Source organism: Primulina eburnea, chromosome 8, assembly GCF_022965805.1.
Source record: "Primulina eburnea isolate SZY01 chromosome 8, ASM2296580v1, whole genome shotgun sequence".
In the NCBI taxonomy this organism is placed as follows: domain Eukaryota; kingdom Viridiplantae; phylum Streptophyta; class Magnoliopsida; order Lamiales; family Gesneriaceae; genus Primulina; species Primulina eburnea.
This window is the reverse complement of record NC_133108.1, coordinates 42808183-42833691: the sequence shown is the minus strand read 5'-3', so window position 1 is coordinate 42833691 and position 25509 is coordinate 42808183. Positions and strand designations below refer to the sequence as shown.

The following is a 25509-nucleotide window of genomic DNA, read 5'->3' as shown; positions in this document are numbered from 1 at the left end:
TCTCCATGTTTCTCTCCTTTATTTATTTAAATTTATATCAACGTAATGAGATAAGCATAGATCGCCCGTGTTTGTCCTTCCATTCTTCGAACAAACTATGCATTACAACTCATGTATCTCAATCGGATACTGCTATAATATTATGAATTTTTAATTATATTGGTAATATAATCTCTTGATGCATTTTGTATATCATAGGATACCTATTAATTAACAAAAAATATATATTATACATAAAATATAATTTATCTACTATATTGCTATGTACCATATAAGAAATTAACGATGTTTTAGGTTTCTTGGCGTTTTATATTTTAATTTACCAAAAAAATGACTGAAGCAACAAAAATGACATCAGAGACCGGATTTTTATCGGATTCTATGGCAAGCGATGGTTCGAGAGCAAAACAGCTCGTTGACGACGAAACTCGATAGTATTGAAGAACTAGCGACAAATGTTTGATCATAAAAAAGTAATATATCAAAACTAGTAATGGAGTTAACGTCACTTGTTCGATCGTATGGATTGCGAAAAGTGTAAATGTGCAATATGAAAAAAATGAATGGTTGAAATCTTCGCTACGTACGTAAATGATCGACAGACGGTTGTTAGTTTGTTGTTAGGAATTATGTCGCACATCATCTATGTTAATAATTTTAATAATTGATTTTATACATTTAAAACATGAGTATTTATAATGATTGTTATTTTCCACGATGTTTGACCATTCAATTAATTATCCCGTATCTGGTTAGCAGATCACAAGAGTCCATACAAATGTCATCATAGCATGCCATCTCCTAAAACACCGTGCCCCCAAAACAATTTTGCACATGCCCTGCTTCTATCCTATTTGTATCTTTAAATTACTATTGACGTACTACAACTAATAATTTTTTTCTATATATATATATATTTTTTTTTCCATCTAAAATAACATGGTTTAAATCATATCAGTCAAATTCATCATTTGTATCAAATCTATCGAACCATTATGATTTTTCTAAACAAAAATTATTCAATCGAAATTCAACCATCTAGACATAATTCAAGTGATTTTTGTTGGATTAAATATATTGGGTTGTGAAGTTTATGGGCTTTCCATGTGAGTGAATCGAAATTTGAAAATGTGAGTTTGTCTTCCATCGGAAAAATAAAATGATATAAATACGTTTATATTTTGTTACACTTTATGAAAATATAACACTGATTAGTCAAGATACTCTCTCTCGCGCACACCGACACAGGAGTGCAAATCATCAGCCCGATTTGAAATATTAAAAAAACAATACTAGTAGTTCTTGACACCCGATCTGTACATGATCTCGTATAAACAAAATTTTATAAAATAAATAATATATTTCTATTGAAGTACTTTTTTCCCCATCAAGTCGTGAATTCTAAATTTCATGACTATATTTCATCTTTAATAAAATGAAATCATTTCAGATAGTATTTTGAGAATTTTTTTGAGATATTTTAGATACCAAAACTAGTTTCTATTCTATACATCTCTTGTGTACATAATTTATCTATAATTTTTGCGATCCATTAGTAAATATCGATAATATGTTAAATGAAATGGGATGATGGTTGGCAGAATATTTTGCTCGGCGGTGAAAGGGAAAACTCCTATCCGGCGTCTCCATCGCAATGATAGAAGACTTGGGTATTTGTGTTTTTCGTAGTGTGTGCTATTTTTTCCGATCGATGATTGTGTATGCGTGGGGGTGTTCCCTTGGATTCTAATCCTTTTTTTCACGTACAAACACATTTGATTTTATTTTAATCTACGCAAAGAGCACTACCGTACAACTTTTCGCCATTCTCCAACATTGCTCCCATACCTGGGGACTACATATACCATATTTTCACACCAAATCAACGTATCTATTTCGCTGGTTTAATTTAAAACATAGCGATTTGGAACAACGGTTAAAGTCATGAATTGTTGGTATTGATTAGAGTTTTAATATGGTGAACATTTATCATGAGTAACTATGTAAACATTAGTTGAATTGACGTCCACCTATTAGATTTATAAGATGTTACTACCTCAGCCGATGTTCAATAATATCAAAACTCGAATGTATTAAACGTAGTTATTAAGAAAAAAACACGACTGTTTTATTTTTAATCTATATATTTCGAATTCGGATGTGATAGTGACTATGCTGCATGCCTCTGGAGTTTTGTGGGAGTAAATCTCAATAAAGGGATCCAAAGACTATGATACATCGAGATTTTTGTGTGTACCCGCGACGATTGGGGCACAAAGTAGGTGACTAGTTACTTTCCACACGCACCGCGTGTGTATAATTTTTTTATAATTATCGAAGGATTAAAGTGAAATTTGACAAATTATTAAAGGACTAAATATCTATTTGAATTGCTTGTAATTACAAAAAAAATAAAAACAAAAGTATTTGTTGAGATTAAAAATAAAAATAAAACAAAAGTTTAATAAAAATATAATATAAGGACAAAATTGGAAGACACTTTTTTGTCTTTATTATAGAAATTCTTAAGATATTCTTCAAAATTCATAGCATATAAAAATAATTTATGACAATCACTTTGATTATATGCAAAATAAATTATCAAAAATAATTTTACTACAAGTAAATTATAGTATGTACCCGCGGACGTAGTGCTGGCACAAAGTTGGTAAGTCCGTTAGTTCTTGGAAGTTCATCGCATGTCAAAATAAATTTATGACCACCACTTCGATTATAAGCAAAATAAATTATCAAAATAGAAATAATTTTCAGTATCATGAATTCTCATATATATATATATATTATGAAAATGTTACGTAGTTTTAGAGAATTCATGATACTGAAAATTATTTCTATTTTGATAATTTATTTTGCTTATAATCGAAGTGGTGGTCATAAATTTATTTTGACATGCGATGAACTTCCAAGAACTAACGGACTTACCAACTTTTTTTTTACACAAATACATGTTTGGAAATTTGATTTGGTCCCAGATTACTGATTTTATTTTGTTATCTAAAAATATAGAAATTTTATTTCTCTTTTTTTTTTTTCCCTTCTAATTTAAAGGTAAAATCTATGATATAATATGACAGATTTCAGAGAGGAAAACTACATGCAAACTAGGTTTATAAATAAAGGTGTGTGCCCATTTCGCCTAGGCATCATCTTCAGTTCGTACGTCACCTTGAATAAGTTAAAAACCCTCTTGCGAAAACCATGTAATCTTCTAACACTAACATGCTAAATCTCTCTCGTAGATTAATCTCATAATCTACCAATTTCCCATCTGTTTGTTTCGTGGTGCGTCAACTGGCACCTCCATCTCTTCTTCTTCTCCACGTGGTTTTGCGTTCCCTGCCACCCTCCATAGCCCGAATAATTTGTTAAAAGAAAAGCCCGATTTCTTGGTTGTTTTTTCCCAATGATTTTCTCTTTTTATGGAGCTCTTTTTGTTCATTTGTTTACCCTTTCTAGCAAGTTCCTATCTGGGTTTATTTTTTTTTTCCTTTTATTCAATAATCATCTGAAATAATGTTTTTTTTTCAGTAGACAAGGCCCAAGCCATTCTGTTTTGCTCATTGATGGGTTTTGAACAATTTGTAGTGAAAGTGTAGAATCTTGATTTTGAGGCGATGGCTTCAAATATTCGGTGGCGGAAGCTCATTTTTCTGGAACCTGTGAAATTGTCTTCGGATAATGAGAAAACGAAAATTGATAATACCGATGTGAAGGAAGAGAAATTGAAAAGGAATAAGCAGAAGAGACCTCACAAGCAATGGAGGTGTATAGATTCCTGTTTCTGGAGTATTGGATACTTGTGTACTACTTGGTGGCTGTTACTGTTCCTGTACAATTGTTTGCCTGCAAATTTGCCGGGGCTTAAGGTCCCGGAAGCACCGGGGGTGAGGCTGAGAAGCGGCGGCACCGCCGCGCTTCATCCTGTGGTTTTGGTCCCGGGAATTGTCACCGGCGGCCTCGAGCTTTGGGAAGGTAGGCCGTGCTCGGATGGCCTCTTTCGCAGGCGGCTGTGGGGCGGCAGCTTTACAGAAATTTTGAAGAGGTTTGAGATTCAAGATGTGATTTTATTTTCATGTTTGGGAAATAAATATTTCATTTTAGTAATAACGTGATGTGACATTTTGAATTTCTTTTATTTTTACCAGATCTTTCTATTTTCCATCAAAATGTCCAAATTCAGACATTTGACATGAGTTACTAAAATTATAATTATGGGAATTTTTGTGGTTTAAAACCGAACTTTCCATTTTAGTTCTTCAATGATTATCCTAACCAAATGTCATACAATAATATATTGGAGTTTGGAAGATTTTTGTATATTTAGTCGGAATGCCTAAATTTGATAGTCACAAATAAACTTTATTTGGGTTTGTTTTGTGATTTGATATGTGTGCATTGCATTTCTTGATGGAATTTGTAGGCCTATGTGTTGGTTGGAGCATTTATCTTTGGACAATGAAACAGGGCTTGATCCACCAGGCATTCGGGTTCGATCTGTGCCGGGGCTTGTTGCGGCCGACTATTTCGCTCCGGGGTACTTTGTTTGGGCGGTTCTGATCAAGAACTTGGCGCATCTTGGCTATGAGGGAAAAAATTTGTATATGGCAGCTTATGATTGGAGACTATCTTTTCAAAATACGGAGGTACTATGCTAATGTCGTAGGATTAGTTTCAAATGTTTGAGTCTTGGTTCTTTTTTAGATGTCATTTACAAATTACACATGGAAATTAATGTTACTTGCGATTATTCCTTGTAGGTCTTCAATTCAGATGATTGAATTATTGAGCATTTAATGCAAACATGGGACTAATATTTAATGTCCCAAAATTCCTTTTTTGTCAACTTAAAATGTAAAAAATGGAACTCCCTTCATGCATTGAAATTGAACTGTTCTTTGATCAGTTGATGGATCTTTTAATGTGACGAATTTCCTCTAAATACTATGATAATTGGATGAGCAGACGAGGGACCAAACGCTTAGTCGATTGAAGAGCAAAATCGAGCTTATGCATGTAACAAACGGCAAGAAGAAAGTGGTGGTGGTGCCTCATTCAATGGGTGTAATCTATTTTCTCCACTTCATGAAATGGGTCGAAGCCCCTGCCCCTATGGGAGGCGGGGGTGGCCCTGATTGGTGTTCCAAGCACATAAAAGCGATAATGAATATCGGCCCAGCGTTTCTTGGGGTTCCAAAAACTGTCGGTAGTATATTGTCTGCCGAGAGCAAGGACGTCGCCCTTATAAGGTAAGACAAAGTAAAGTTTCATTGTTAAGAAGTTGCATAAAAATTTACGGGGGCAAAAACTTTGGATTTTGTTCTTGCAGAGCTATGGCTCCTGGTCTCTTAGATTCTAAAATCCTCGGCTTTCAAACTCTAGAGCATGTCATGCGCGTATCTCGAACATGGGATTCGATAATTTCTTTGTTACCGAAAGGAGGAGAAACTATATGGGGTAACATGGATTGGTCTCCTGAAGAAGACTACGTTTGTGATTCAGCAAAGAAAAGGCATCCAGCACAATTTGAAACAAAAGGAAACAACACCGATGGGCAGAACATTTTTCAAGTATCGGAGTCGACAAACTATGGAAGGATAATCTCTTTTGGAAAGTCAGCATCAGAGTTACATTCGTCAGAGCTCATTACCATTGGCTCTCAGGTATCCAAAAATGTAGATCCCTCTTTTTATAGATTGCGTGTGTGACATGTTTCCAGTAATTTCAGTAGTCAGAATAGAAATTTAATGTTTGAACTCTTTTCTTTTGTTCACCGGCTCAACAACAAACATATAGAAACAAGTGTCGTTGCCGAATGATACGTCCCCACAATCCAATGCAGCTTCGTGTGGGGAAGTATGGACCGAATACGATGAAGTAAGCCGCGAAAATGTCTACCAAATCTCGGAAAACAAAGTATATACTGCAAAAACTTTGTTGGATCTGCTCCGTGCCATTGCTCCGAAGATGATGAAACGGGCCGAAGCTCACTTCTCACACGGCATAGCTGATGATCTTGATGATCCGAAGTATGGCCATTACAAGTACTGGTCAAATCCACTTGAGACCAAGTAAGTTATCGATTCCACAAGCGTATTTGCTATTAAATTCTTTATGCAATAAAATTCAATGTGTGTCAATGAGCGAGGGGAGAATTATAAGCGAGCAAAATAGTGAATCTTGACAGTACAAGAATAACTAACCTTTGAGACAGGGCTTTTGAGCATTACTTTTAAAATGACACAGAATTTGAAACTCCACTTCCAGATTGCCCAATGCTCCGGATATGGAGATTTACTGTCTCTATGGAGTAGGAATTCCAACAGAGAGATCCTATGTCTACAAGCTCTCGCCCTCGAGCAGATGTCGAAGCATCCCTCTCCAAATCGACAGCTCCGCCGATGGAGGCCACAATGGTTGCTTGAAAGGCGGAGTCTACTTCGTGGATGGAGACAGCACTGTACCTGTTTTGAGTTCCGGTTTCACGTGTGCCAAATTGTGGCGAGGAAAGACACGATTCAACCCCTCCGGCATAGCTACTTACTTGAGAGAGTACAAGCATAAAGCACCCGCCAACTTACTCGAGGGGAGGGGTGTAGAGAGCGGTGCACATGTTGACATCATGGGAAACGTTGCCTTGATCGAGGACGTACTCCGTGTGGCAGCCGGGGCGTCCGGTGTGGAGCTGGGAGGGGATAGGATCTACTCTGATATCATGAAAATGTCCGAGACGATAAATATTCGGGTTTGATTCGGATGTTGACAGAGAAGTTGAGGAATCTAACATTTGCTAGAGGAATCTGAATAACTTGAAATTTCTGTTTAGCTAAGGGACATGAATACATTCTTGGTAAGAGTTGATGAGGTGACTCACTTTCTAATAATCGAGTGTAATTCTAATTGGTAGTGCAATAATAGTCTCAAATCCTGTAATAAAATGGAATAAACTTTTTTGATCTATTTTATGAAATTCCATAAATTCTTATTCCGTTGTATTTTATAGATAATTTTGAAACGATAATCGAATGTGAATAACGAAAAAAAGCTTAAATAGTTCAAGGATTAGTTTAACCATAGAAATAAAATTCAAGATACGAGAACCTAAGTCCTGGTACGACAAAAACTTGTGTGAGACGGTCTCACGGGTCGTATTTGTGAGACGGATCTCTTATTTGGGTCACCCATGAAAAAGTATTACCTTTTATGCTAAGAGTATTATTTTTTATTGTGAATATGGGTAGGGTTGACCCGTCTCACATATTATTATCCGTGAAACGGTCTCACATAAGATTCACTCTTGGCACGAGAAATTATAAATTTTTTATGTGCAGTAGTTATATGTTTAAAATACCACTTCAATCATATAATGAATATGTGTAATAAAAATATATGAATTTGGTTAAAATTCATATATCTTTTTAAATTGTGCTATCAGGTAAAATCCATATCAATAACTAAACTTAAGTTCTAAAGAGGGGCTAATTTATGAAACATACTCGGAAAACTGTCTATCTATTTATAAAACAATATAGCATCAATAATTTTTTTTAAAACGCTATTACATATATATTTTTGTGAGAAAGGTCGAGTTGATGTATATTTAAACTCAAAATTAATATTTTTGCATAAAAAAATATTTTTTTATGAATCAAATTAGATAAAAATCCGTTTCACGAAACAGATTAGTAATTATGTCTCATTAGTTTTTGTGATATAATATCAAATGACGTTTTTGGCAAAACATTTTTTAAAAATATTTTTCCCAAGTGAAAAATATCCTCCCCTACCTTTCAAAAAAAGAGTATGTTTCTTGTGATACGGTCTCACAAATCTTTATCTGTGAGACGGGTCAACCATACTGATATTCACAATAAAAAGTAATATTCTTAGCATAAAAAGTAATATTTTTCATGAATGACCCAAATAAAAAATCCGTCTCACAAAATACGAACCATGAGACCATCTCACACAAATTGTTGTCTTCAAAAAAATGAGTGACTCTCATGTGAGACCGTCTCACGGATCTTAATCTGTGAGACGGGTCAATCCTACCCATATTCACAATAAAAAGTAATATTCTTAGCATAAAAAATAATTCTTTTTCATGGATGACCCAAATAAAAGATCCGTCTCACAAATACGACACGTGAGACCATCTCACACAAGTTTTTGCCCAAAAAAATATATCCTCCCCTAATTTTTTCTTTTTTCTATTTTATTATATATAAAATAACCCCACTAGTTTCATATTTTTTCTCAACTAATTTCCAATTAAATATGTATATTTATTGAGCGGGAAGGCCCACATCCACAAGCCACTTACAAACCATGGACAGCCACTCATTTCCGAGAATCATTCTCCAATGCAGTATCTGAATCGATGTGAATTCAATGGCGGCTTCACTTCCTTTCTCTTCTCCGAATTACATAAATTTGCCCCTTCATTTCGCTCAGTTTCCTGTGATCTTTCCAGGCGGAATTTCATTTTCGAGATGTAAGTACGAGTTAATTTCTAGAAAATTGCTGGTGTTGGAGAGGAGCTGGGTTCCCCGGAACCATATCAGGTGCTTTGCGGAGGAGGAAGGCGCGGGGGAAATTGTGAGCAGAGATGGGGATGATGAGGACGTCCCTATTGCGGAGGTGATTGATAAGGAATTCTCCAATGGCGCTGTTGGTTCGCAGAGGATTGTGAACGCCGGGGACTCCTCCCTCTCCCTTGGAATTCGGGATCCTATTTATGAGGTCCTTTTCTTGATTTTGTTTCTGTTAGCTATGGCAAGAGTTTTGATCGTTTTAACTTTATATGAGCCTATTTAATTGTATTATATACGTAGGATGATTTTTTTTTTTTTTTTTATATCTATAAACAGGTTGTGGAAGTGAGGTCTAATGGGATAGTATCTACAAGGAAAATTAATAGAAGAAACTTGTTAAAATCGAGTGGTGAGTAAACTTGATACGTATATATGACGCAACTTAACTCCTAACACTGAACTTTTCCTGTGAATGGTGATCGAGTGATTTACCTATAGCATTCCTGGTCTACTTACAGACATGAAGTGAAGCCTTTGTTTCGTGGCAGGAGTGAAAGATTTATATTTTCCTCGAGGGATATGATATGATCTTCCCAAATATCATTTCAGATGTTTAGCTGTGTTATCCTGAATCTAATGTTCCCTCCCTTCTCTTCCTTACTTGGGCTCTGTGATATATCTGAATTCCCTTGGATTCTGAGGGATATTCCCTGGGTTTACCGGACTCACATTCACCGAACTTTTTAGGAGCAAGAAATAACAAGCGTCTGCCGAATTGTTGTACTAGCACCACAGCTTGGGTTGGACTTAATATTCATATGCTCTCTACTATTAACTAGGGAAGTTAGGTCCTCAGCTATGTTGAGCCGTATTAGCTCAGCAGATCTGGTCTTCGGCTATTTGTTATGTACTACCAGCTGAGAACATCGAGGTGTCAGCTTTAAGTTAGATGATTTATTGTTTTCTAACCAAGTAATGGCTATACGCCGACGTGTGCAAACTAAGATGTATTGATGTGGAGTCCCAGGTATCAGGTGTTCATTCTTGGGGATGGGATGGTAACAACTTTGCAGTTATGGTGCTTGTTTATAAGATATACAAATCAAAACCTGTAAAACTCTGTTAATATTTTCACTTGAAGACGTTTTCTTTACCAGTTCATTTCAAGACTCATGGTCATTTTTTAAACTGGCTAATGCAATATCTATTGAACTGGTGTTTTTCTATTCAACTTGTGTTTTTAACTTGTGTTTCTCTTGTTAATATATTTTGGTTTCTTCTCTATGGCATTGCTGACAGGTCTCCGACCTCGAGATATTAGGAGTGTGGATCCATCATTGTGGTTGACCAACTCAATGCCTTCATTGCTGGTAGAAACATTGAATCACTACCAACTACTGTTGGATTTAAAGTACAATTTAATTCGTGTTCGTCATTCATTCTCAGACAGTCAGATGGATGTACATGTGTGTTTTAGGATATTTCAAAATCTCCAAGACTGTTTTCTATTGTGGCAATCTTTCTGTTCGCCTTCAGATTCTATAAAATGAAAATTCAACTGATGACTTGCTTCTGAAGAATTTTAATTATGAGATTTCTGTATCACAAACTGAAGTGTTGATGCTTATCCTATCGACAATATCGACAAGAATTTCGTGTTAGTTAAACCATGAGAGAAACGTAGAAGACTTATCTGAAATTTTCGCTGCATGTTTTCTTAGATACTGATATATTTTTATTTTGTGAACCTCATCCAAGGTACGGGAGTATGCAATTTTACTTAATTTGGGATCTTTGCGGGCGATTGCGATGCAAGAACGTGTTTATATATTTAATTATAACCGGTAAGTATCCCTCACTATTTGTGAAGATTTTTTTCCTACATGTGTTCATCACATGGTCGCAATAGATTAATATTTAGTTATTGTTTCTCTTAGTAAAGGGGGAAAGGCTTTTATTGACGCACTGTTGCCCCGCTTAAATCCTAAGAATGTAAATGGAGGGCCCTCGATGCCATTTGTGCTTGAGGTTGGTATTTCATGAATCTTTTCACTATTATAGTAAAGCAGCTAATTATTTTTGTTCTTCCATCTTTGTATCACAGTTCAGTATTCAGAATAACTTGTTTTTCGTGAGTTATTTTGATATGTTACTACCAAAGTTTTCTACTGCTTCTTGACTGCCATTTTTCCCATAAAAGTAGGCCTTGAAGTATTTGGTTGTATAAATAGTTCAACAGGCGAATAATCTAACATTTCAGGTGGTTGAGGCAGCGCTACATTCTCGAATACAACGCCTGGAGCGGAGATTAATGGATTTAGAACCAAGTGTGAGTATGAGAACATAGTGAGTATATGTTTTTCTGTTCCTCTGCTCCATGTTCATTCTGGTGTTCTCAATAATTTTGTGATTGTAATAATTGAGTAGAAAGGTGTTCTGTGAGGTTCAGTTGGTCTCCTCAGAAATATTGCTAAGTATTTTATTTATGCTGCACATTCTTTTGTAAGATAAAATAGGTAAAGATAAATAGATCATAAAATTGAGGAAAGGAGTTGTTTTCTGAATGAATCCAACGTGTTTCTTGAAACAATGAATGGACATTTCTAGAAAAAGAATCCCTCTCAAACCTTTGTAGGCGGCTTTGCATTCAGAACACATTTTCTTAGTAGATTCTCATGTTTGTAGTATGCGCTATCTAGTTTCTAGTGTAGAAATTTGAAGAGAATCATCAATTAAAGTTATATCTGTTAAGCTGCCTTTCACCCTAATATGACCAAATTCTAAATAAGCAAAATATATGAAAAGCTATTGCTTATGCAACACACCTATGTATTATAAAAGAGATTCAAGCTTGGTTTACTCTTGTTGCAGGTCCAAGCTTTACTTGAGGTTCTTCCCAACCGGTTAACTGGGATCATATTGGAGGAACTTCGGACTAGCAAGCAGACATTGGTATGCTTCCTCCCTCATCTGTATGCAGACATTCTGATACCCCCTAATGATAATGCAGCTACCTATATGTATTCTTGTAACTTTTTTATAAAAGGTTGAACTGGGGTCAAGGGCTGGAGCTCTTAAACAAATGCTGCTTGACATCCTTGAAGACACTCATGAAATACGGCGTATTTGTGTTCTTGGAAGAAACTGCACTCTAAAGAAAAATGATGAGATCGAATGTGCAGTTCCATCTGAAAAGGAGATAGCTGAGGGTGAGTCATTAAAATATTGATTCAATATGGAGGTGAATCACATTTTGAAATCGTGTGTTCTTTATGATATATGTGTCTCATTCTGGCTAATAATATGTTTTTCACAGAAGAGGAGGAAGAAATTGAAATGCTTCTAGAAAATTATCTCCAAAGGTAGTTGTGTCACATACTTTCAATTCAATACAAATCATCATATCTAATCGATTGGAATCCTTATATCTACAAGGATTATTGCTTTGAATTCCTGCTATGTACTTTACCTGAAACTCTGGATGAAGCAACAGTAGCTCCATCCCTGAGTTTGTCTGAGATACCTGCCCCACCCCTTTCTTCCAGAATTTGTTATAAACAAAAGGCTTATGCTTATCAAAGTGTTATCATTATAACATGGTGGAAATGAAACATTGAATTTCCATGAAATATATCAAGCTGCCAGTTTATTCTCTTTGAATGTTAAATTTCATAGCATATTGGCTGCATCAGAATTTACCTACATCAGTAAATTATCCCATTGGGAAATTTTTCTGCCCCTATTCATGTGTATTTTTACTTACTTTTAACGTAGTCGGTCTATGTTTCATTTCATGTAATGGCAGATGTGAATCATGTCATGGTCAAGCAGAACGGCTTCTTGATTCAGCAAAGGAAATGGAAGATTCAATTGCTGTGAACCTTAGGTTTGTTACTTTCTAACCATTCCTTTTTCATTAGTCTGCAAAGGTGCTGTGTGTTTGAACATGCTCTTTTAGCTGCATCAAGGATTTTCATTTTGGAGTGTGATTTGGCTTTTGGAATTATTGTTTGTATTGTAATCTTGATAGTGTTTCTACCATGTTAATCCCACGGTAATGTTTCTACCTTGTGAAATATGGATTATGAAGCTATTTTGGATACCACTTGTTAGAAATGGTACTAGATGTGATTATAATTCCTAACACAGGATTCCAACAATCTCCCTTTTGGCAGATATCTAACATATATACCACCAAATTAACAACTTGAATGTTTTTGCTTACTTTATTATCAAATATATTTTCTCTGTGTCAACAGCTCGTTGTTAAAGAATTTTTTCCATCAAGACTAATAAAGCCAGAGGTTTTAAATCTTTTATTTTTGATGCCTATGAGTTTTAAAACATGATTGAATGGGCATGTTTCAAGGCAGTTTCCTTGAGAAAATTAATCACGTGCTGCTGTTAGATTTTAAGCAAAGAAAATTAGAGGAACGTTTGGATATTTTTTTCCAGTTCACTAATCATTGAGTAGCTAAAAGACATCATTTTCCGTCATCAGCTCTCGGAGGCTTGAGGTCAGTAGAGTGGAACTTCTTCTTCAGGTTGGGACATTTTGTGTTGCGATTGGTGCCCTAATTGCAGGTAATTTGGTTATGTTGAAACGAGAGTAACTAACTATTTTTCTTTAACACTGGCCATCTCTAGCTACACGCCATTGTGTTAGTACCTTAAATATGTAATTTGACAGGGGTGATTCGAGGAGCTACAACCTCCAGAAAAATAAAGAGAAGATTAATTTTTTGGCAATTAGCTTTCTTGCCACTTTTTTAGACTCTATTATTGTATTTATTAGGTGAATACAACAAATGAGGAAAACATGAACCCAGAAAACTAACCGGAATAGCTTTCAAGCCTATTAGTCACACTGTCCAATTGCTTATGGAGCCAACTTTGGATTACAACATTGCTTACCCCTTGAGAAACTGAGACTCTTGACAGCTTTCATTTACCTATCAGTATGAAGCAACATGAATTCTAATCCAACCTAATATAAACAAGAGCCACATTATCGATACTGACTCAATGATAGACCTTTCTCGAGGCATTTCTTTTGTTGTGTCGATTATCAATGAGAGCACAAACTTTAGGCCATAAGCCCAAGAGGAATAGGCCAAACATGAAGTACTAGCCTTCTAGTAGGGAGAGCTCGTCAAGCTTATTTCCCACTCCATGTTTTTTAAGTAATCCAGAAACTGTTTGTATTCAATAAAGTGAAATTAAGATTTCAAATGCATGAAAACGCAATGGAAAAACGTTTCAAGATTTCTTTCCATAGATATTCATACAACTTTAAAAATTAAAATCATTGCTCTCCAGACAGAAGAAACATGGCATCACTGAAGCCTGCTAAAATTTTTGTTGTCTAATTGGTGTTAACCATTAACTTCTACAATATATTTATCACCATTTAATCCTTTATAAAGTCAGAAATGCTATTTCATTAGGCAAAATGAACAGGGAGTATAAGAAAGTTTATTCATCATAACTTGTAAATATTCACTTATGTGCTTCTATAATAAAGAAATCTGTTGAAATGCTTCGATTTATCGTCTATGTCATAACATGACATAATTTTTCATGTAGATTTTCCTATTTGTTGAGTTTTTGGAGCTCATTCTAACGTTGATAACAACTTGGCAGGTATATTTGGCATGAACTTGAGGTCGTATCTTGAAGAACATGTGGTGTGCCTCTCTTCGTTTTCTATGCCATTTAAAAGCCATTTGGTAAACATGCAAGTTTTTACAATTTCATTTGATTAATTTTCTCTACGTGCAGTTTGCTTTTTGGTTAACGACAGGTGGAATATTTGTGGGTGCTGTGATTGGATTTTTCCTCGTGTACTCGTATCTCAAAAAAAGAAAAATTTTATGAGCAAACACAGCAATCCGTAAGTAATTACTGCATTGAACAAGCTTAAGCTACTTATGATATTCATGACTTTTATTAATCAATTTTTAATCTCGGAAGACACTGTTTTAATCTTCAGTACATGACTTGTACACCGAGATCGTCCTAATTTTATAGCAATTGATTCACATCCCTTTCGTTGCGAAAAATAATAAGTTATGGAAGTTTATCGAAAATCATTATATATGATTTCCTACTTCTCGTTAACCTACATGGATCTTTACGCTTTTTCTACTGCTTATAGTACATTTTCATTTGATTCATTCCTACGATGTTTGATCGTTTTTTATATATTTTTCATTCTGGGACTCAAACGAAAACATTTCTAGGAAGCTGGGTCACCGTTACTGGATCAGAGACAGAATGAGGAGAAACCGTATCATTAAATCTTTGCATGAAGTTGATTTCTGCTGTACAAGGCATGAAATCAATCAGCAGATTGCAGCCAAATTCACAAGCATCGTCTGCAACATAATCGTGCCAGTCGTAAGGGTTTTATAACTTGCACCAAGCTTCAAATACGTCATGTTACATGGAGGGGAGCATTTGTCATATTTCCATCTAATTTTTCACCTATATTAATGGTGTTACTAGAGAGTGATTCGACTTGTTTGGAGAGTGAAGTCAGATATTTGAACTTTATTTTGTCTGGTTCGTGGTGATGGCTAAATTAGTGTGGTTTGTACAGATTTGTTTGTATAATCAAAAGAATTAACACTATGGAGGAGTTTTGCATGACAGCAATCTCATCTTGGTTCTGAGCAAACAATTTAGGGTCCAACAAAATAGGAGTGTCAATTTGATTTAAGCTAAAGATGTTATTTTCTTAATTAAATAGTTGACCTAAGTAAAGAACAAAATATCCTTAATTGTGGGCATATTGCATTACTAGGACATTTTTTTCAGTTATATATACTATATACCAGAACTTTTATTAGCCACCTGTTTGAAAAGTAAAATCGATACGAGCCGTAGTGGCATTTCATTCATCAGTCTAAAGCAGAAACCCAGGTTAAAATCTTGCTCGGTTACAAGTTAAAGCCATGCTCCAGCCAAAAAGGTTCATTTTTTTAGCTTGAAATCGTCCTCAACCAAACAATCCAAGTTTAAGGCCGAATGTTAAAAGATGAGTCGCATTTGTTTTTATTTGGCTCATTTGCTGCTCCAAACCTTTAATTATATCATTGACGGACAACCGGGCCAACACAGTACAAAGAAAACATACGAATGTTAAAGAGTAGATGGTAATCAAGGTTCGACTGCGAATCCATGTTTTCCATCATAAAAATGTCAAGCTCTGGTACAAACAGATGAAGAAAAGAATATTGTATAGAGATATACAAGTCGATCTTTTCAAGAATGACAATGTCACATTTATACTCGTGCTCTAGAATTGTACGTCAAATTTAGTAACAAGTAATGATAAAATATTATCCCAGTCTCCATGCTCCAGCTAGAATTCAATGTCAAAAGAATCGAGAACAGCAGCATCCTCAGCATGATCATTTGTAAAGAGCAAATGGAAGCTTACGTAAGCTTCAAGAAAGAAGAAACCGGCTTCTATTGAAAGCAAATGAGAGACAATACCCGAAAATATTTTACATTTGTTTGGGAGGGCTTGGTGTAGATGTAGGATCTTTTACAGATTTTGTTACTCCATCAATAGCCATGTTTCCCATTCTCATCTCCATAGTCTCTGTCTCGTCCTTCTCCATCTTTTTGATTGAACGAGTATTTTCTGTTGCTCTTCTCTCGTTCTTCTCACACTTATTGTCCAAATCACCATCACCATTCTCCCTTGCCTCCCTCCCACACTTCTCTTTGTTCTGGTCGGAACCACCATTCTCAAGTTGAGAAACGGAAGGGGCAAGTTTTCGCAGGCCTCCACTAATCCATGGGTGGTTAAGACATTGAGCAGCTGTCAGTCTTTTCTCAGGTACAAAATCTAGTATCTGAACAAGGAAATCTGCCATCTCACTAGCATCTTGCTCACAGAAATCGTACTTTTCCATAAGCACCTTACTAAGAGGCCAGAATCTTAATCTTCTGATATGTCTCAAATCTCCAAATCTGTTAAAAAAGTCTCGTGAATAACGCCCACCCAAAGCAACCTGCAGACTATGTTTGTTAAGCCGGGAAGAAGACTCCCCATGGTAATACAAAAGGTGGAAACATTTTTTAGTGTACAAATCTAAGATTTTAGTTTGGGCCCAATGGTAGGAATCTTTCCTACTCAACAGGCACGAAATACTACTCACCTTGCGTGGCATCATTCCAAGAAGCTCCATCATCAGGGCCAAATGATCCTTCACATCAAAATAAAGCATAACTGAATAATAAGTTTATTTAAACCATTGACGAAAATTGTGAACATGAAATGTCACAAAATATGAATGTTTTGAAACAACGCTACGGCGAGATTAAGGAAGAGATTCATCACCACCAACAGTGCAAATGTTTATACAAAACACACAAGGTGCATTGAAGTAGTAGTATTTCAAATATAAATTTCCTCTAACTGTATTCCTTAGCTCAGCCTCATTCCAAATCTGAAGTAGGAATGTAGGAGCTCTCGAGTTAGAAGGTAAAGAAGAGATACCCAAGGGAAATAATAAAAATTGCAATGAATTTTAAAAGGATACAACAAAAAAAAAAGAATTCATCTACTTCACCCAAAGTCAAACAATCAGTTGTGAACCACCTACCTAAAATGGTTATTGTGTATCGAAATTGACAGCTAGTCAAGGGAATGACAAAGATCAGTCATTGACTATGGCTAAGCGAACGTAACAAATAACAACGTGAATAAGTTGCACGGTGACTTAGATTAAAGCATGTTTCAAGGTCCGAGCTCATAGGACTTTCATGTAGAGAAGAAACTGCTTTGCAATTTTTTTTTTGATAGAAAACTAGAATATTATATATTAATAATGATTTGGTTTACAATTGATCGCGGATAAGAAATCCGCTGTCAACTAACTCCATCGTCATCATATTCTAAACTGTAAGGCCTTGAAAACTAATGGCCCGACCTAACAAACTTCCAATCTCTAACTACATCTGTTACACATAAATGACCGAATTTTTGCAAGCTCGTCGTCCATATTGCAATTCTGAATTTTACTTTGTCCCATACATGATCGACCGACTCTTCTTCATCTTCAAATATTCTTCTATTTCTTTCCAACCATAAGGACCAAAAAATAATAAAACATAAGTTTACAGGCAACAAACAATCAAATAACAAATATTTGTGGCTTGCAAACTTAAATCGACCAAAAATCAATTGTTAAACACCACAAAAAGAGAGTCTGTAGCAAGTACAGGGAGGTCCCATTCATGGACTTAATGTGCAAATGCATACCAAACAAATTATACAGACCAAGGATAGATCACCCATGCAGCAGCATAGCAGAAACATATGCACTAAATGTTAAAGTATGAACACCTATACCTCATCACGATCGTAGTTTTCTCCACTATGTGGATCAAACAGAACATCTCCACCAGCCAGCTCAAAGCAAATGCAAGCAAATGACCACATATCAGCTGATGTTGTGTACTTAGATCCCAAAATAACCTCTGGACATCTATACTGTCTAGTTTGAATATCGCTTGTGAATTGTTTGTATGTCCAACAGGCATTTCCAAAATCAACTATTTTGCACTTCCTTTCAATATCAGCCACGAGCTTACGCCTTGCTAATCGACTCCCTTTCTTATGACCCTTAATTTTTTCGCTTTCATCATTCGTATTATCATTAACTTCCGAAGCAACAGAAGTGTTGGTCTGATCTTCAAAATGATCTCCATTGGATTTACGATCTTGACGAGAATCCTCAGGACTACTTGCCTCCTTATCTGGCTCAACTTCCTCGAAAGTTTCCTTACCAACACATTTCTGAGCTGTTCTCTTGGCCTTTCTTCGGACTTTCTTTTTCTGGTTCCTGGTCAGATCACCATATGAACCGTTGGCATCATTAGAAGGTTCAGCTTTGGAGGCAATCTTGCCTTTACTTGACGGAGAATAAGGGGTGGCACTTGACTTTGCTGGATCTTTAGCAGGATCTATCATCGACAGAAGCAGTATGTTCTCTGGCTTCAAATCTGTGTGTATTATTGATAGTTGACGATGCAGATAATCTAACCCCACTAAAATGTGAAAGCAAATTTCTTTAACCATATGAAGAGGAACACCTCTGTAGTCTGAATACTTGATTAGGGTCAAAAGATTGTCTCCCAAGTATTCGAACACCATACAGACATGCTGTCCATTTGGCCCTGAATGCTTAAAGTGATCCAAAAGTTTAACAACATATTTATTGTCATCCGGGTCACCATCAGCAATCTGTTTTAAAATTGTAATCTCGTCCATTGCTGCTTCTGTGTAGTGCTGCGCACTTTTTTGAACTTTCAGGGCAACAAATATCTATAGCCAAAAACGACAACAAAAAAAAAAAAACAGAATGAGAACATCAATCCCTCATTGATTACTGCATCTGACCAATTTACTAATTCTAATATGCTACACTTATGCAGGTACTCTATCCTTCCATTCTATTGGATTTTAACAACTGACTCCCAACTTCGACCTTCATCCTCTCCATGTGTGTTAAGCCAGTGTTCATACATGTCCTTTCTTAAAGTATTTTGGAGGCAGAATGAAGCTTTTGAAGAGATAGGAACATATATTACAAAAGGTAATTTTTGCCACATTTCCCAATCCAAAAAATTCATTTTCCTAAAACAAGACAACATAGAATTGATATAATAAAGCGCAAAACGATAATCACATTTATATCCATCGTAATAAATATGTAAACATCCCCCTTGCTATAAACTATAATGAACGAAGCCTGGGGTGTGAAAAATGCGTAATCTCTTGGAGGTATGTACTTGTTTCTAGAATAGGCATAAAGGGACAATTAGAAAACAGCAAACAAAACCTAAATTTTAAAGTAAACAAGATGGATTTCCAAACAACAAAAGGCAATGAGATAAAGCATCCGAAGCGCTTGATTCCAGGAATTATATACATAAAACAAAATGCATACAACTAACTAGATCATATTTAGAAAAAAGTCAAAATATGTCAAACAAAAATAAATATATGCTTTTCATATCACTTGTTTTTATTCTCAACGCACAAAATTGGACATATAAGCATCCAAACAACACAGAACCACATACACATTGCAATGCATACAAAAAAGCTCGCAGATTAATGCATTACATCAAACAAATAAATCTATATTAAAAGTTAAACCCCTAGAGGAACTAATTTTTATTAATTAAATTTAAAACCCTAAAGTAACCAACTTCTAGTATTTGGGTGAAGCCCTTTTAAGATTCCAGAAATATCCATTGTATCTTTTTCTAAAGCCAACATATATTCCAAATTTAATTAATCCTTCCCCCGATTGTTGTCAATTTTCCTAACCAAACTAAACTACAACTACTTTTTCAATTCCAAGCCGGGTTTATAGTTAATTTTGCACAAGTATCATGTGTGATTTGACTGCTATGACACATTACAGCTAAGGAAATGAAAAAAAAGGAAATATGAACGACAACATTACAGATTTTTTCGTATCCCAAGCTAGCCAGACGGTGGAGAAATGACCCCAGCCGAGCTTTCTCTGAACAACATAACGACCATGCTTGAATGTGTCGCCGATTCGTACGGCGTGATACCCGCCACGCCTGTAATCCTCGGTGCCCTCATCTTCCGAAGTGTAATCGCTCGTCTCACTCCGATCATCGCCGTTCCTGTCCACTGCATCCGCTGCCGCCTCCGCCATCGATCGAGTCAACGAATAATGTCCACTGCATCCGCTGCCGCCTCCGCCACCGATCGATTCCACGAATATGATAAGGTGAAACCACTCAAAACAGAGATTTTGAGAGATTTAAGTAGGTTGGAGACCGAGATCTTGAGAATACTTGCAGCGCGTTCTACACTTTTACTGTTGCAGAGGAGTAAAATTAGGGTTTATTTTCATAATTTGAGTAAAAAGTGAACTGTTCTTGTTTTTGTATCAAGATTTATTTATAGCAAAAACTCTCGCGCAAGAATTGATTCGTGAGAGCCAACATGAATTCAAAATATATATATATTTTTTATATTAAAAATATTTTTTTATGATAGATATAGATTCGGTACACAACTTTATTTTTTTAACAATTATATAATTTTATTGATGAAATCTTTTTATTCTCGTTAAAGATCCGTCTCACAAAATGTGACCCGTGAGACCGTCTCACACAAATATTTACCTTGAGTAAATTTGGGTTTGCTTAAAAAACATTTTATCTTAGCAACAATTCGTTATCTTTATCTATGTTTTGGAATTTCATGTTATTAAAATTTGTGTCCGAAGTGTTGACAAATAATATTTATGTTATTATTATTACATACACATGTTGTTAGATTTGATCAAATGCATGGTGAAATATCAAATATTGTATGCATTAATAATTATTATCTTTTATTCATGTTGTTAGGATCGGTTAGGGGGGTAATCGTTGAGCTACAATAGCTCGGTTCTTGAAATATTGAACACCGATTAATTAAATCGAGTTTGGTTAAAAACCAAGCGGAAGATACTCGAAATAATCCTTCGTAGAAACCGATTAAATCTTTTGTAAACCATTTAAGATATATGCAAGTTGAATGAGTAAAAAGATTTTCTGTTGAAGCATTTTATCAAACACTTGGTATGCAATATTTTGGTATTTGAAGAACACATAAAAATGCTTCGACAATGCATCTTTAAACTATGAAAATGATAAGTAATGCAATAAAAAAATAGACACGAATTTGTTTATGGATGTTCGGAGATTCAAACACTCCTACGTCACCCCTCTTCCCATTGGGAAGGATTCACTAAGAAGACTTTGATTTATACAACACCTTGTACAAACCCATTCAGCTAGGACTTACACCACTGCCTAAACTGAACTCCTAGCACTCAAGATTGTAGCAGCACCTCACAATCAGCATATTATTAATGTCTCATATGCAAAGACTACATACATAAGTTTTACGTCTTTGTGCAAGACTCACTCAACTAATCTTTGAATTTCAACTCTCTTGTATATGTGTGAGTGATTGTGTGTGAGGAATTTAACATTTACAGTGTATATCTCAAGTGTATCCTCACACAAGGGCTTGTGCTCTCAACTAGCTGATTTCTTCATGCTAACTGCTCATACTTTGAATCCTTTTCCAAAGCTCTTGTTTGATCTTCAAGATGTTGTATTTATAGGCTCCAACACTGATATATACGTTAGACACAAGAATATGACCGTTTGGAAAGTTTCTGTACTGTTTCGGGAATTGCAACGGTCAAATTCAGCTTACTGGGCATTTTCCCGACTGGTCAACTCTGGTCAACTGGTCAACTCTGGTCAACTCAACTGATCGTTCAGTTCAACTGGTCAGTAGGTCAGCAGCTGGTTCAGTTCAGCAGGTCATCAGCTGGTTCAGTTCAACAGGTCTGGTTCAGTTGAGTTTCAACTGGTTTGCTGAAATCAGTCTAACTGATTTCAGTTGGTGCAGAACCAGTAGCTTCATCGCCATTTATCAGCATCTTAAGCTTCGATTCAGACTTTGACTTCTCATAATGATTTGTAGATCTTTGTCTTATTTTTCCAACTATACGAATCGCTCATTTCGATAACGAGTGAAGATATGACCAAAATACCACAGCTGCTCAACACAACTGTGCTGTTTCGTTGATCAGCGGTATTGAGCGACAGTTAGACCTTATAACATCGATTTGCCCAACTGCTGAAATACACTAAATGATTTTCTGATCATCGAATTGGCGGATTGTTTTGGATCATTCATTAGTACTTCAAAGCACCGAAGCTTGCCGAAATAGTTGTGCAAATTCAGTTCAGCTTGCTTTTGTGTTTGACTTCACCTTGAGTATAATATTAGAAACACATAACAAGTTTTTACATCAAATCAAGATTGCGAACATGAAATATTCCAACACATGTTATTGTGTGTTTTTTTTTTTATATATAAAATTCATTATCATAGCTACTATTAATATATATATTATATTTGAATTTGTAATGTTCTTTTGAAATATCTCCGACTCAAACTCTAAAACTTAGAACACATCTACACAAGGTATTATCTCAAAATATTAGTTCTACGCGATTTAATTATTTGCTTTTTGAATCAGAGTCGTTATAGGGAAGCTTTCCCATCATCTGTCTGCCCCATGCTTTTATAGACAATAACTTATCCGTCGCTCACATATATTTATAATTAAGAAAGTTCCTCCGCAACCCAAAGGGGATGATGACCAGAAAACATGTCCACACATGGAAGATCAAGTAAACTCGAGATTACATCAAAATTAAAACCACTTGGTGTGAATTTCTCTGGACAAGTCATTGACATTTATATTTAAAAGTCTCAGCAAAAAGAAAATATATGTTGACAGTGAAATGTAACATAAAACGTCGCAAATTGAACCGAGACATGAATATCACAAGAAATTAACTGCTCACTCATTTCATTCGCTCAATTCGAGCATAATTGGTTTATGATTGTTCGATCAGTGTGATCGTTCCTCATTTTTCGTCAAGCAGAAGGGACGTGCAGGAAAGAAGAGATGACAATTCTTCTTGTTCTGCTGAACCAAAACCTTGCCATCTTATTCTACCCATTTTGTCTAGCAAAAATATGTAACTGCACAACATCAGTCACGGATGATTAGAATGAAAATATACTTCGAAATTATTTTATCCTTAAAAAACGAGATATGATGAAAGAACAAGCAAAAATTCCACGTACCCAGTAAGAAGGTTTAATATTCTAAGCTCTTTCCTGAAGTAATAGTTATCACCAAATGAATAAACTATCTGCCTTTGCAAAACGTCTTTCGGTCCTTCAGGTTTTGGCTTCCTCATAATTTTAAGCAGTAGTTTCTTTATAGGATTACGACTCAACAGCCAGGAATCTATCAAGGATATCTGCAAAGAGATATTCATAAAAAGATGAAAATTACTCCTCAGATTAAATTTTACATTTAAAGAAAAATAAGGTATGGGTTATCAGATACTGCCAAATATGAGAGAGATTTAATGGGATGAGACAGATACGACCATGCCAATTATTTCATATTTGGATAAATAGCCAAAGTTTTTCCTGTTATTTTCTGAAAGAAGATTGGGAAAAATCAAGTAACACGCATTAAACAAATGAGAAGTTAAATTACTAATTTAGTGGGAAAATATTTTTCTTCGCTTTAACATTTGATTATTGGACAAACAAAAGTATCAAAAGATTAACTGTAATACCTCGTATAACTGAACATCAGCGGAATGACCAAAAGTATCAAGAAAAGGTGAGCTCCAAGAATCTACCATAGTCTGTCAAAACCAAAAAAGAGAAATCTAAATAAATAGCAAACAAAATTAGCAGCGCTCTCACAAATCTAATCTCAAAATATTGTAACAAATCTTTAACCATTGCCTAGGCAAAGTTAGTCTCCCAGCTTACAGCTATACATGTGTAATCTTCTACTTGCTTCATTTTTCTGAAAAGAAGGATTTTTCTTTCTTTTCTTCTTCACAAACAACTTAAAACTAACTACAATCAAAGAGTCAAAATCACGACCTAGTAGCTTCTCTAATCTTATTGTAGTGACTCAATTCGTAAACAGGAGCCAGGAGCAAATATTAACTTCAGAAATAACATGCATTTCAAATGTCAAATAGCAGGTCGCACTTAAATTCATTCCAATTTAGAAGTTATGAACAAGCTATAATGCTTGCACAAAGTGGGAAAATTTGAAGCAGAAACGTGAACACAAGAACTTATTCCAGTCGATTCATATTTTCTGCTCTTTTTTAGTGGCTATGCTCAACTAATATTTGACCCTTTCCTTTGCACAACGAGAACAAGAAATATGTACCAGGACAGATGAAAACCACGACAGATAAAACATAGTTATATAACATTCAAATCTTCCAGCTGAACTGGGTGGCTCAACAAAATCTATCTAAAGTTCTCTCACCTGTGAGCTGGCACGAAATGATAAACACAATAACGTCGCTTTAGGTACATTCAATTTGGGCGTATTCACATCCTTTCCAGCAGAGGTTATAGGCAGCTTAAGGCTAGAACCATTGGAGTAGCACACTTCCAACATAGGAAATTTTGCAGCTGCACTTGCAGGAATTACGATCTTATTTGCCATTGCTATCTGCATGACACCACGCACGACATTTCACCTTAGCAATCCAACATCCAATATATAAACTATTCAACTCTCTCCTCAAAAATATTCATCAACAATATAACCAACACAGATGTCCAGGACTAGATACCATACCTTCCCATCATGCTGCTTCATCTCGGCCATGTCCGCAAAGTATCCCCTATTCATCTCATCTTTACTGTCCTAAATTACAAATAAAACCATTCACACTTAACCAAATGCAACTTCACAACACATGAAGCTTTAAGAAAATGAAAAAAAAAAGTAAGCTTGATATCAAATTACTCACAGCCGAGCACGTTCTTTCTCAATTGCCTCCTTATTTCCAATCTGCGGTCCAAATAACCAAAAGTGGATACTCCTTAAACAACATCAATACAATTCCATCAACCAAATCAACCAAAACAAATTCAAAACTAATCCATCTAATCGTGATCCAAAATCAAATCTTGAAGGGTATAAGAATAACATGAATCCAATCTTTATGATGTCAACAGACCTGGTAAATGTCGAGGAAGCGGCAGGAGCTCCGTTGAGATGGATTCTGAAAAGGGAGAACTGGGAACAGCTTACTTTGTTCTTTGATACATTTTCTAGCATAAAAACTTGTTGCTGATATCCCCCGCAGACACTTCAACCTCAACATCGCAGAGATTTTCTTTTGCGTGTGTGAATGAATTCTTCCTGAAATCTTCGGAATGTGTAACACAGTAACAGATCCATAAGTTGGGCTTATAAACAGAAGTAGCCCAGACATTTGACGCCCACGTAATAGCCCAAAAAGCACGGTGTGTAGACAG

General features: G+C 35.6%; 4 protein-coding genes across 9 annotated transcripts; 2 read left to right on the top strand and 2 right to left on the bottom strand.

Annotated features, from left to right (window-relative positions):
• The first annotated feature begins 3197 nt into the window (after window positions 1–3197).
• LOC140839993 (putative phospholipid:diacylglycerol acyltransferase 2) lies at window positions 3198–6972 on the top strand. Its single transcript, XM_073207046.1, has 6 exons — window positions 3198–4063; window positions 4442–4664; window positions 4984–5267; window positions 5348–5681; window positions 5815–6089; window positions 6286–6972. The coding sequence occupies exons 1-6, from the start codon at window positions 3636–3638 to the stop codon at window positions 6767–6769; spliced, it is 2028 nt and encodes a 675-aa protein (XP_073063147.1). The 5' UTR covers window positions 3198–3635; the 3' UTR covers window positions 6770–6972.
• Window positions 6973–8322: 1350 nt separating this feature from the next.
• LOC140839992 (magnesium transporter MRS2-11, chloroplastic) lies at window positions 8323–15214 on the top strand. Of its 2 annotated transcripts, none has more exons than XM_073207044.1 (14): window positions 8323–8760; window positions 8889–8961; window positions 9852–9963; window positions 10311–10396; window positions 10495–10580; window positions 10813–10881; window positions 11424–11504; window positions 11599–11761; window positions 11869–11914; window positions 12358–12438; window positions 13054–13136; window positions 14196–14239; window positions 14334–14445; window positions 14795–15214. In XM_073207044.1, exons 1-13 carry the CDS (start codon window positions 8410–8412, stop codon window positions 14427–14429), a joined length of 1371 nt encoding a protein of 456 aa, XP_073063145.1. In that variant the 5' UTR covers window positions 8323–8409; the 3' UTR covers window positions 14430–14445; window positions 14795–15214. The 2 variants fall into 2 exon arrangements, with proteins under 2 accessions (XP_073063145.1, XP_073063146.1); XM_073207045.1 differs by having other exon boundaries at window positions 8325–8760; window positions 9852–9922; window positions 10490–10580.
• A 489-nt stretch (window positions 15215–15703) lies between these two features.
• On the bottom strand, window positions 15704–20495 carry LOC140839990 (uncharacterized). Of its 2 annotated transcripts, XM_073207043.1 has the most exons (4): window positions 20045–20494; window positions 17920–18894; window positions 16724–16771; window positions 15704–16576 (listed from the first exon to the last, which is right to left on the bottom strand). In XM_073207043.1, exons 1-4 carry the CDS (start codon window positions 20264–20266, stop codon window positions 16064–16066), a joined length of 1758 nt encoding a protein of 585 aa, XP_073063144.1. In that variant the 5' UTR covers window positions 20267–20494; the 3' UTR covers window positions 15704–16063. The 2 variants fall into 2 exon arrangements, with proteins under 2 accessions (XP_073063144.1, XP_073063143.1); XM_073207042.1 differs by having other exon boundaries at window positions 15704–16771; window positions 20045–20495.
• A 2323-nt stretch (window positions 20496–22818) lies between these two features.
• LOC140839989 (uncharacterized) lies at window positions 22819–25398 on the bottom strand. Of its 4 annotated transcripts, none has more exons than XM_073207039.1 (7): window positions 25209–25398; window positions 24999–25070; window positions 24824–24887; window positions 24506–24694; window positions 23787–23858; window positions 23281–23459; window positions 22819–23175 (listed from the first exon to the last, which is right to left on the bottom strand). In XM_073207039.1, the coding sequence occupies exons 1-7, from the start codon at window positions 25307–25309 to the stop codon at window positions 23058–23060; spliced, it is 795 nt and encodes a 264-aa protein (XP_073063140.1). In that variant the 5' UTR covers window positions 25310–25398; the 3' UTR covers window positions 22819–23057. The 4 variants fall into 4 exon arrangements, with proteins under 4 accessions (XP_073063140.1, XP_073063139.1, XP_073063141.1 ...); XM_073207038.1 differs by having other exon boundaries at window positions 24999–25039; XM_073207040.1 differs by having other exon boundaries at window positions 24824–24892; window positions 24999–25039; window positions 25209–25368.
• Window positions 25399–25509: the final 111 nt, after the last annotated feature.